Source organism: Erithacus rubecula (genome assembly GCF_903797595.1).
Source record: "Erithacus rubecula genome assembly, chromosome: 3".
Taxonomy (NCBI): domain Eukaryota; kingdom Metazoa; phylum Chordata; class Aves; order Passeriformes; family Muscicapidae; genus Erithacus; species Erithacus rubecula.
Genome location: NC_136689.1, coordinates 40319586 through 40332907, shown reverse-complemented (window position 1 = coordinate 40332907; position 13322 = coordinate 40319586). Strand labels below are relative to the sequence as shown.

The following is a 13322-nucleotide window of genomic DNA, read 5'->3' as shown; positions in this document are numbered from 1 at the left end:
GATCTGAGTTCAGGCCAGTGAAACAAAAATAACTTTAAATTAATATAAGTTGAATAACAGACATATTTTCTATCCAGCAATACAGGTGTCTTCTGTGAAGCATTGGGACAAAGTCAATTTAACTCTACGGCATTTGAAGTTTTTACTGCAGTTTTTTATTTGCAAGACAAAGTAAATAGCAAGATAAAGGTACTGACTACTTCTTAATAAATGAAAATAAATGGTCACAAGGTAATATTAAGTACCCTTATGTATGTGACTTAGATTTTTCAGAGATTGCTTGCCTGAAAGAAGTTATTTATAAGTCATTTTACAAGTTATTTACCTTCATTTTACAAGTTTACTAGCACTTTGTTTATTCTTCTAAGTATCTGTATTAAGAATTTTACTAATGACTTCATCACTTACCAGTTGTTCTTTTAAGGCTTCTTTCAATCTTATGACTACTAACCTAGTAGTAACCTACAGCAGATACAAACCTTGTTTTAGTTGTTATATGATAACCACAGCTCACCTATCTTCTTTATCATTATTGAAATATACAAATGCATCAACTCATAGTTTGCAAATCAGTATTTAAGACTAGTGAACTGGAAGATAACCTTTTGGGTTATCTTTTGGGCCTTTCTTCAGGCCTGAAATTCGAGGACCAAATTCCAAAAGGAATGCTCAGCTCGTGCTGATTCCTCCAATTTTAAGTAGATATTCAAAACATTGACAACAAAACAAGGCAGGTAAGTTATCTTTTGTGAAAAAAGAAGAAAGCAATGCCAAGTACAAAGCAAATTTTTGCCTAGTATTTTTTTTTTTTTAAATTCAGAATTAAGGATTCAATTCACAGATTTGTCTTTGGAAGTCATTCTGCAGATCTTCCCTTGAGGATCAGCACTGAGGATTCAGAGAGCACTTAGATATTTTGCCAGAATAATTCCTTATCTGGTTTTATCTTACATGAAAGGGCTGACTCTGACATGTAACACGCAGTTGCCATGACAATTTTTGGTAAACTTGATGAAACAGAACTTCCTCTTAGCTCTCCTCCCTCTTACTACCTCTGTCCACAAATAAGGTCTGGTTTATGAGTTTAGACCAGACCATTGCAGTTACTACAAAATCTTGAAATGTTTGTGCAAACATAGTCACAACCTTTGGAGTTGAAATAGACACATCAAAAATCAATTGAGAAAGAATTTCTGTTACTACTGAAGCTTTTTTACTGATGAGAAATCACTGATGAAATTTTAATTCTAGCTATACTTCTAGTCATACTTTATCAGCTGGCACTTGGATCATTTCAATGCCTTTGACTTTTTTTCCCAGTGATGGAAAAGAGCCTACGGGATTTTAATGACACATCTTATCTGTGTAGATAAAATGCAGAGTTGTTAGCCATTCTTCCTTCTCACAACTGGATAAATTTAGCAAGCAGCAGATAGTCTGACCTATGTTGTGTAGGCCAAATGCAATTTGCAGACAAGTATAGGTTTTTAAATGATATTTTGGCTTCCCTTGCACTGAAATCTCATGACTGACAGATAATCAAGAATAAAACCATGTGATCAAGCAGGGAATTAGCTGTCTGCTGATAAATCTTCTGAAAGGCACATATGTAAGTAACCACACACCATTAAGTTACAAGGAGAAATAAGGTTTTCTTAGGCAGTAAGGTTTCTCTACTACCATATATTATCATTCAAATATGCTTTTGAAGACTAAAAGGGAGTCCAAATCTTCATAATCCAAGAATAAAAGGTTCACCAGTAGTTTTAAATGAGGAAAACTTCAAATAACATCATAAAATAATCACAACCTTTCACTCACCATGTAATTCCTGGAAAAAATCCTTAGGTAATTTGTATTTGAAGGTAATTTTCAAAGGTATCTGTTTTGAAAGTCATATTCTGTCATACTTCTGCTTGGTTCAAAGTTATTTAAATAGGAGTACCAGCTTCATTTGTTAAACTAACAAGTTGCAGATGATGCCGGTAGATGGGAAAGGAGGGAGGAAATTCCTTGCTTGTAGCACTGGTGTCTTGACAATTCTGCAGATTTAATCTTTATATCATTTAATAGGATTTAGAAGCCCAGATTTTAATAAGAGAGATTAATGGCCTAATGTGAGTAGGAGAAAACCCAAACTACCACAGTCTGCTGAGAAACAAGAAGTGTTACCTTTAGCCAGAGAGCTGTGATACCCTCAGTAGGCTGAGCATGGAGCACTAAGGGGATGTTGTCTGGGCTCATGCTTTGGAGCCTGTTGGATCTGAGAAACCTGTTAAGATCATGTGTTCCAGGCACAACATCTCTTCAGCTTCAGACCTGAGCTTCAGACCTACAGCAACAGGTTCCAAAAGCAACCTCGTGATGTGAGAAGCTGTTAGAATATGCACACTGACAGGATCATCAGAATTCTTGGTAGTATACATTATACTCTGAAAAAGAAATTTAAAGAGCAACCTTCTACTCCCAGTTTACAAAACATGTACAGTTGGGTCATTTATTTATTTATTATTTAAACTTTCAGGTGTTTTTTCCTGCACAATGTCACTTTTCATATGAGATAATGATACAATATCAATCTTAGTTTTGGTAACATTCAGTATCAAAAGCATACCTGTGACATTTAAAAAGTTACATTTACAAAGTGGCACATTGAGTAAGATTTATTAAAGGTCTAATAGTATCGACTATACAATGTCTAGAAAAATACCATGCTAATTTTAAAAGAAGCCATATGAAATTTTATTATACAGTACAAAGTCAGGTTAAAAATATCTCTAAAGACAGCATTATTATAAATAATCATTTGATCTTGGTTTATATTGTGTAAATTCTAAAGGAAATGTTCAAAAATACCTCACCCCTCTTTCAGGCTTTTATCAAAAGTGGATAATCCTCAAGGTACTTTATACTACAGAATTGACTTTAACAAAGTATTTACTGCAAAGTTCGTGATCGCCAGGATATAAAGCTAAAATACGTATTTCCAGCATAGCAGGAGGTAACCACAAAGGCAAAGAACTGTTGAGAGAAAGAAAAAAATAGATTAGGAAATAAATACATTTCAAAGCACCATGATTTCTAAGAAAAAAAAATAGTTATGGGACTTGGGAAAAAGGAAAAGAGCAAGCTGACAAAAATTGCACACTCTCACCTCCTTGTGCTTGTGTGGTCATTGCAGTCAACACTGTGTGAACGTAAGTTATGCACAGAAATATGGGCTTGAGCAGACAAAACATGACATTTCTACTTTTTTATAAATTTCTCATTATACTGCCTCAGTATGGATCTTACAGATTGGATTGCCACCAGTCTAATTACTTTTAGAGGCTGAGGAATTGTCTGTGGGACAGTGTGAGCTCCAGCCAACACTCCTGCCCTGCTGCTCTGTCTCAGCTATTGCCTACAGTCCCCCTGCACCTCAGCATGGCTCCCAGTGCATCTGTTGCTTACAGAGAAAGCCTGGATTCAAATGAAGGCCCAGATATGATCTCAAACAGCACTGCTGATTAGGCTACCAATTCCAGAGGTCCTCTACTGATGAATACCGTGAAATACTCAGTGACAGCAACCCACACTGTCATATTACTGCTTTGTCAGAAATTGATAGCAGAATAAGCTTTCTATAGGAGGCTAGATTTATTTCACTTGTACTGATAAAGTCCAATTCAGCACTAGTCCTGTTAATCACTCTATGTTGTTCAAAGAAGACAATATTCAACAAGGCCTTAACAATTCCAGAATGTTTTGTGCTAGTAACTGAAGAAAGTAAAACTCTCACTGCAAATAAGATTAACACCACTTTTCTAAGAGGCAAGCAATGATAGGACAAGAATGAAACAAACACAAGTTACAGGACAGGAAATTTCAATTAGATACTAGGAAAAAAAGAACCATTACAGTGTGAGTAATCAAACAGGCACACAGGCATTGTGGAATAGCCATATTTGGAAACACTCAAATTGAAGTGGAAAAGGTTGCCTGATATGAGTTAGCCCTGCTGTAGGAGTGGAGAGAGTGGAACCAGATGACCTCTAAGAAGTCCCTTCCAGCCTAAAAATATTTTATGATTTTACAGTTGTTCCTGGCTTATATGCCATCATTGGCATAGGTAGGCACTGCTGAGCCTACCAGGCAGTAAATCTAAGCCCTTCAACAGAGGGCTATCGGTGAGCAAATTTAATCTGTAACATCAAAAAACTGCAGATGATGATATAAAATTTCATCACAATAAAAAACTGTAGCATTGTTCTTTTCCCAATTATTTTGTTTCTTATTAAATAAAAGTTCCATCTAAAATCTTTCTAACAGAATGACTTTTGGGGATAGATGATTTGCTAAATCCTTTATCCATGAAACCCTTAATGGATTTTGAAAGCAAGAATCCACATGTAACAGTTTATTTAGACTCTGTGTTAGATAAACATTATTAGGAAGTATTAGAAGAGAATCCAAACCTCCCATGAGACACTGAACATTCACACATTTTGCATAAAACCTGAATCAGCATGGAAGCTTATCTAGCAGCAAGCAAGTTCCTGTCAGCTGCAGTGGCCAAGTAACAGATCTGTAGTTACAAACTGCCAAGAGGAGAAGACCCTGAACACCACTGACATGACAGGGATTTAATGATCCAATTCCCAGGACAAAAACAGAGCAGGTGTTCAAGTTCCTATGTTCATGACCATATAATATAAGCTTCAAATAGGATTAGTGAGTAGTCAAGAGGACAACTGCAGAAGCATAAACACTCAATAATTTGGAATTCCTGTATACAATTGAATTTGACTCCAGTTGCCACAACATGAAAAACGTTATTTTACAACTCCATTACCTTTTCTAGTGAATGCATTCACCTAAGTAAAAAGGTGACAAAGCTCTTTTCTGTTCCTTTTTGTTTTGCTTTAAAGTTAGTTTTCATCCACTTGGACTGTTATGGATTTCTAAATCTAAGTACTAAGATAGTAATGTCAGACTAATTAGTGATTTTTATCACATTGTGTAATTTTTCTGGTGTTGCTCTTGCAACTCAAAGGAAAGGCCATCAAAAGTTGAAGCCTTAACAGGAAGGTCATTGTGGAAACAGCAGTAGCATTCCAGGGCTTTCCTCAAGGTGCTGTGAGGGCAAGATGGACAACGGCTCAGCCCACAGAAAGCCAAATGCATCTTATCCATAAGTATGCAAAGTTGGCTGAGTTAGTTTAAACTGCTTTTGAAGTTGTCCAAGTGCACTGAGGTGATTCAATGCTCACACAATCTTTTTTTTCTGTTGATGTGCAGGCTCTGACCTCAGCGAGAGAGCTGTGTGGGGGGCAAGGGAGGAGGAAATCAGCATGATCTTAAAAACATTACTGCCTTTTCTGGTGTGACTGTCATCTCCTAGTGGAATTTCTAGTCATCTCTAAAAATTATGAACTAAATTGCAGCTACTTATAAGTTTTGTGTGTGACCTGCACTTTCCAAAATGCAGAATACCTGCAACTTCAACCTGCAACCCACACTTCCAACAAGTTTTCATCTCCTATAACTTTATTGGATGCAGAGCTGATTTAAACAAAATATGAACTCACTGAAGAAGCTGCCCAACTGTTGTAATTGTGATTGTCCAGATCTTTGGTAACTGAAGATGCATCTACAATGGCAGCAATGAGATACAAAACAAAGGCACTTCCATTGAAACACAGACCCTGTTGAAAAGACAAACATACATCATTAATATGCACAGGCATTTGTTTTCCAACATTACAAAACTTTTCTGAAATACACTGAACATATGCAGCGTACACTAGAAATGTCACTCTTAACTATTTTTGCCTTCTTCCATGTTTCTGTAAGACTAAAATTTAACTGCTTTGAAGATCCATAAACAGTGAACCATATTTTGGACAAACTGTTCTCTCCATCACACTAAATCCAGAAAAGTCTTAAGGTTGGTGTGCTGTGATTTTCCAAAAGTGAAAATAGGGACTCAGTTTGGTTACCACAATCTAAGGGTTAGGCAGTAAGAATATGACACTACATGATTAAAAGCATAAAAAGAGAAACAAGATGAAACTGCACTTTGATTACATTTCTAATATACACAAAGATAGGAATCAACAACTCCTGGCATATGGAGAATATTTATAAAACTACCAAAACTTTGTTTTCTACACTACTGAAGGAGATAAAGAGGGTGACATTTTTTCCCCCTCAGTTGTATTCTTCCATCTCTCAGTATCTTCCCCTTCTCCCTGTTTTTAAGAGGAGAAAGAAATAGGTAAATCCAAGGAGGAGAACAGTCTGAATGGACTACATGGGTCACCAAGATCCATGGCAGATGCTGCATTTTCTCTATCAAGAGGAAAAGTTAATGTCTCAGGGTACTTATATTTATTACTAAGAAAGAAGCAAAACAGGTAACAGTGACCTCACATAACACTACAGAGAGCAAACAAAAAGTTTCTTTGGTTTTTGCATGTGAGAACAGGAAAGGAAAAGAGAACAGATGTCTAAGAAGATGAAAGAGAAAAATGTATGAGGGTTTTTTAAAAGTACATTATTTTAATACTTTGTCCTTTACTTTCTCACTACTTGGTCATGGAAGTTTCTTCTTATTAAAAAATAAAGCTAAATCCCCTCCAACTCCACTCTGCTACTTATCTAAGGCTACAAATTTGGTTCCATGCTTAAGTGGAAGGCCTGTGATATGCTTTGCATCTAGTTACAATTGCAGGAATTGGTAACTCAATATAGACCTGGTCCTCACCTGTACACAATCAGCTCCCTCCAGCTTCTGAGTTTTGCAGTCAGCGTCACACAAATATAACCTTTAACTCTGTTGCTCTAGTTGTCTAAATGTTGCCACAATGGTGCAGTTCCAACTCACTAATTCACACCATGTGACCCAGTGGATGCTAGGAATTTATGCCAATTACTCACAATTTAATTCACTTTTCACCAACTTTGTCAAAATCTAAAAAAACCTGCAGCTCAAGAAGAAAAGTTCAGAAGAAAAGTGGAAAATATCCATTTACCCTTCCACAGGGAACTGGGCTAGCTAGTGTCTCAGCACTCAGATGGAGTCCAAGGACTGGCACTTGAGATTTGATTAGTTACAGACTTACAAATGAGTGGAGGTTCATCCCACCTATACCAGTTTGTCTAATAAAAGGTGCTATCTCTATCCACAGATCACACCTCTTGTTTTATCTGGCATTACAGCAAGGAAATATCAAACTATCAATTCTAGGATGAGATGCCAACAATTGGCAGGTTCAGGTGAATTTCTGGAAAGTACTTATTTAGAAACTCCTGATTTGATTACCTAGAGTATTCGTTGTTATTTTCAGATTTCCCATTCCAAAAAGACTCAATTACCCCAGAAAGCTACAAATCCCTGCAATATCATGTCATGTAGAAAACAAAAAAAGCACATAATTTCTGAGAAGTGCTGCTCTGGGAAATAACACTGTTGGGGAAGATGGAATGCAGTGCAAGCTGATTGGGCCTTTACTGCCAATATATTACTCAAACCAAATGGTTCATGCTAAATTACCATCTGCTTCTTAAATTCAAATTCACCAGATTTTAAAAGCTTCCATTGATTGTTTTAGCAAAAAACTTGCACTATGAAGGAGAGTCAGTTTTGAAGCACGTCTTTTGGGTTAATTTGCAGTGAAAGTAACTGCATCTTAAGCAATTTGGTAATGTGCTTAACCTGCAAAAAGTGAATTTATGAGAGAGAGGTCCAGATGTAATTTTGGATACTGCATACAATAGGAACAGTTTGAGCTGTCCCCTAAGGAGACAGAGCAATAACTGGCAGATAATGAAATTCAGGACTCTCCAGACAATAGGGTAAAGGTGGGTGTAAACTCACAGGAAAAGGTGTGAGTCATGCTCTTTCCAACAAAGACTTTAAAAGCACCTCTCTGAAAACAGGCTCAGTGTTCCTCTTGGCCATACAGGAGCAGCAGAGGACCAATTCAAAGCTCTTTTAATACCTTAGGGCAAAATAAGCTGTAACACAAGCTTTATTTTGTATTCATTTTCTCTTTATATGACCCTTTTACATAAAAAGAGACTACCTTTTGGACTTACATTTATGTACATCTACAATCTATTTGGAACTCAAAGCAAGAAATACACTTGATATGAAACAGAAACAAATCAAATATTCCAGTTTGTCTGCCACACAGATCAGGGGCAACTCATTTATTTGTTGTTGTCTCATAATAGCATCCAACTGATGAAAAAAGGGCAGTGACCAAAGCTTTATTCAAATGGATGTAAAGATGCTTTCCCTTTTAATGTACTTTACTTACATGTAATGCAATGGGGAAAAGAAAAAAAAACCACCTCACACCTTTAAATGTACCCAGACACATTACTGCTGTAATTGAAATAATCCAACATTTCTATAGCAGTGTTACAGCCTTAATGGTAATTGCTGGCTATGAAACTTGAAAATAGAGAAAGCTATCTGAACATAATCCTGGTTGTTCTTATTAGTAATTGCTATAGCTGGCTATTTATTGCAGTAGCAAATGGGAACACTAAAAGAGAAGGGTACTCTAGTATTCAATTTTAGTCACATACACAATATAGCTGATAACAAGCTGTTAGCACCAAGGAAGTCAAATACATTTCATCATAAAAATAACAGAATTCTATCAATAATATTTAGCTGTTCGGGGAAAAAAAAAAAAAAAAGAAAGAAAAATAACAGTATCTGGCTGCATCCAACAAGGGCAAAATAAAATTTATAGTGATTCTTAGATGGATCACAAACAGCCAGTTGGCTGAATTGACAATGACTTTTAGGGTCTACTACCCTGAAGACCAGGCTGTTATGAAAATGAGGAAAAAATATACTGTTGAGAGTTATAGCTGGCCAGGTTTGCTCAAACCATAAAAACTGGATCTGCATTTTAAGTGCCTGTGAAATTTTTCTGTAATTACAGTAGCTGTTTATCTGATTTGCTTTAACTCTTGAGCTCAAAGCAAAGGATTACATGGAACATATTTTACATATATACAATTTGCAGCACCATTTTCACAGTAGGAGTATGGATTGTCAGTGTTGCTACCTCTGAACTATCCTGGCTTTAACTTCAGCAGAGGAAGACTCATATTTTAAGAGCCCAAGCCCTGTTTCTAATGCATGATGTTGATTCCAGTAGGGATTTCTGCTGTTTAAGCCATATGGCCAGGCCTGTTAGCTCAGAGGCAGCAACGGACTCATTCTTCATGGGATGTAACCACTACAGAGAGAAAAAGAGGTCACTGTGCATAAACTATCAGTCACACACACATTAAAAATCAAGTCACTACATCAACTGCTGAACAAAATGCTGAAACATCATAGAAAAATGTACTGAAAGTGTCTGGGTAGTATGAAAGTAAAATACTGCAGGTATACAGCCACACAGTAATTCAGGTAAAATCTGCAAAGAGTACAAGTAGAGTTTGTTAAATATACATGAAGAATGCACCAAAATTTTATTCTCTTCAAAACCCAGCAAACCTGAAAGAACAAAGGATGCATATATTTACCACCATGGTCCATGGCACCTGTGGGATCCTGGTGTAGGTCATTGTCATGTAGATGATCAGAAAGAAGACGGTGAGAACCCAGTAAAACACAGCTACAAACATCACCCAGCCAAAGGCTGGATATAGAAAGTATTCTGTTCCAGCAATGAGGGTCCACACCAGCAGCCCCAATACCTGCAAAAGTTATGGAGAAGAAAGAAAACTGTTAACAGTAAACAGGTCTAGACTTCATATATTAGTTTGAGGTCAAGGAGACACTGCTGTTCACATGAACCATTCAATGAGCTGAACTGGAATACTGCACTGGCAAAACACTGATCTAACAAAAAAGAACATATAAAATTGGTTTTACTGTGGCAGGGTGTCACAAAGGGAAAGGCATCTTATCTGTTGATTTAGCTCAACCTTTACTTTGGAGCCATACTTGCAGTGGCTTTACAGCTAGCTCCCAAAGGATTGATTATTGTAGCTTACTTGCTGATGTGCACAAAGGCAAATACTGCTGTTTTGCTGCCTGCAAAGTCACTTTAGAAACAACAGCCTGTGAAAGACCACTGGAATCTTCAGGTTCTACCTGCCACAGTCACAGGTGGGAGTGGAGTTCAGAATGGTTCACACCTGCTCCGTGGATTGGCAGGCACCACAGACAGAACAACCCCTAGACCTCACTGTAAAAGCTTGTAGTAAAATATCACCATTACAACATATAACTGTAATTGGAGAAGAGCAAGTCAGATCGTCATTATATTCCACAGTTCTTAAAACATCTCCCAAGTGACTTGACCCAAAATAGTAGACAAGGACCCTCGTTCAAGCAAAGTCCTCAAGCAAACTAGTCTGGGGAAGAAACCTCCCTCCTGATGTGGCAATCTGTTCATATCTAAGACACAAAGAAATACATGAACCAGAGGTTTTAACACACTCTCTCCAGTTTTCTCACTGTTAGGTGATCTCCAATGCATTAAAAAGAATGAGGAGCAAGCAAAACAAATGTCAAGTTATACGCCACAGGAAAAAAATGTGTTTTGCAAGTTGTCCAGCAATTAGAAAAATCTTAACCATAAAAAAGAAAGTTATATTTTATACCTTTAAAACAAGCAAGCAAACAAACAAAGAAAAAGCAATGCCCACCCCACACACGTTTAGACTCAGATGTGGGAACTAAAATTCCTGTATTTGCAACAAGGCTTATCTCTTTCTGCTATCTGGTGAAATTGCCTAGCAGTGGGAAACGGAAGGATTACAAAATTAAAGCAAATAGCAACACATTTAACACATAACAGCCACAGCTGGACAATTTGAAGAACCTTCTACTCCAATATTCTATCTCCAGCAGTAGTTAGTACCAAACATCTGAGGAAATACATTAAAGAATAGACCATGCAACAGTAATGTTTCCTTGGATTGCCTTCCTCAGCTCTCAGCACTGAGCAGTGAAGGGACTTCCTGAGCTTGTGGTGATATCTTTGTAATCAACAGTCTCTGACAGCAGATGATGGTTTTGCTACAGCTTCATTTGCATGAGAGCTGATCCTATTCCCATGCAAGCTGTTGGCCATGGCCACATTTACTTCTCTATTGCAGAACTGAACATATATATAATGTGTAGAGATTTATCATTCATGTTTACAAGACAAAACTATACTCAAAGAAAAGTTGCTTGAAACAGGTCCTACCGCCTTGCATCTGCTTATTTTGTCTTCAGTTCATCCTCCAAATTGCCACACAAACTTAATTCAGCCCTTTAGTGTCTGATGACAGTAGATTCGTTGTATATTATTTGTACATTCATTTATATCTGCATCATGTCTGTTCTATGGTTTGTTTGGAGTTTTCCTTCTCTCTTAACAGAGAAAGCATATAATGATCTGTTTAAGAACATTTTCCCCCACCGTTTTCACCAATCTACCAATTTCTCTTCAACAGGAAGCTCTAGAACTGCTCAGACTGGGATAAAAATTCCTGCTTTTCACAGCATACCAGGGGAGGGCAGCATTGCCTCGTAAGAACAGTTCAAATAGCGTTAAGTGCATCCTTTAAAACACACTATTTGCAATGCAAAGTTATTGGTTCAGCAATGCTCCACAGTTCATTTTAATTCTATTTCCAACAACATTTTACTAATAGTAGCAATTCAGTTAATAGCACCTCAAATTGCATGAACTACCCTCAATCAGATAAAAAACAACTCAATTTTAGTGTAACAAGTGTATTAAGGCTAAACAATTTTGAAAGACTGTTTAGCTAACAAAATACCATTTTCTTAGGATGTAAAGTTGTTTTTCATTACACCCATCCACTTTAATCCAAATTTAAATTCATCATCCAGAAATTATACTGATAAACAATTGATCTCATGCTTGATAAAAAATTATTAAAGGCAGATTTATTCTAGATCTGAGTATTTTATAAAATACCAAGAGCAGAAATTTTGAAGGCATGAAAAATAAATTAAACATCATTAAATACTCTGCTTATAAGTGTTGGTTTTTAGAACAGTTTTAAATATAGAAGTAGATTTTTCATGAAAGGCACAAGCCTACAAAAAATTTTTACTACTAAATTCAATAAGATTGATAAGGATATCTTAGCTTATATAATGGATGATTATTATTTAAAAGAACAAAGTCTGCACAAGCAGCAAATTACTAAAATTAAAAAAAAATTCTGAGGTTACACAAGACTCTTATTTTACTTACCACACACTAAAGCTAGCAAGACATTCCCTAGAACACGAGGATTCATGCTGGGTCCTGTTTTTTCCACTAGTATTCTAACCTGGAGTTATCACCCCTCTTCAAGATCATTTTAATATTTAGGTGTATTTATGTATTCTAAAGAACTGCTTTTAATCCACATTTTTAGCTAGTTTGTATCAATGGCAGAACAACTCACCCAGGCAATTGAGATGCACCACAGATGTTACAGATTTATATTCTTAACTGGTTCCTGCATCGTAACTTTGATGGGTTGCATATTAGAGCACATTTGACATTTTCAGTTAGATTCAGATACTCTTACAGCATATTACTGGAGCTGACAGGCTAAAATAATATTTCAGATTTCTTGATTAGACCTGAAAAGGTCAGATCAGCTCATGGTCAACAATTCACTCAGTGTAGTTAAATGATATGGCAAATGGTTTCACTGCATATGTAAACATATGCAATAAATTGATTTAAAGTTCACACTGGCCATCAGCATCTGCAAAATACCTCAGGAGCCAAAGGAATACAGACATCTAGACAAGCCTTCCATGATTAGCCTGTATTCTCAGCATGTTAAATGCTGAGATTGCTCCTACAGTGTTAAATGCCTGCCTTATAATTTTCTGACTGTCCCTTACATGACAGCTTTGCTGTTCACCAGATCAGTACAAACTGGGTGATATTCCTGTATCTGCTGGAGGTGAGAATGCCACTTCTCTCACTGGTTTGGTATCACAGCTCCCCAGTGGGAAAAGCTGGACTATATTCAAATGTCATCTCAATGAGCATCCAGCGTACAGAATCCGGCAGGTGACTGATAGGTAAGCAACACTGGAAGCCAAGATCAGCAACAGCTGGGAGTGCCTGCAGTAATTCAGTGAGCACAGACAGTGCACAGCCACCCTCACTGCTGCAGTCAGCTCAAAGGCAAGGGAGAAAGCTCCACCCAGGGACTGGGAAAGGCCTGTATCTCATTAGGACCAGGTAGGTTAGAGTGTATTAGTAACAGCCAAATACTCTATTTCAATTTATGAGCAAGGCAGAATATGCTTAATTAGAATTACAGAAACATATTAC

The 13322-nt window shown here is 36.9% G+C and overlaps 1 protein-coding gene across 3 annotated transcripts in view; it reads right to left on the bottom strand.

The window, feature by feature from the left end:
• Positions 1 to 2492: 2492 nt before the first annotated feature.
• The window catches only part of CMTM8 (CKLF like MARVEL transmembrane domain containing 8), a 34709-nt gene continuing 23879 nt past the window's right edge, over positions 2493 to 13322 (bottom strand). Inside the window, exons 2-4 of one of the 3 annotated variants that reach the window (XM_079301239.1) lie at positions 9556 to 9711; positions 5571 to 5687; positions 2493 to 3021 (exon numbers count right to left, since the gene is read on the bottom strand). In XM_079301239.1, the coding sequence (XP_079157365.1) occupies positions 2938 to 3021; positions 5571 to 5687; positions 9556 to 9711 (357 nt within the window). In that variant the 3' untranslated portion in view covers positions 2493 to 2937. Of the gene's footprint in view, positions 3022 to 5017; positions 5302 to 5570; positions 5688 to 9537; positions 9712 to 13322 lie in introns of those variants that run through there. The other 2 variants (XM_079301238.1, XM_079301240.1) reach the window with 2 other exon arrangements.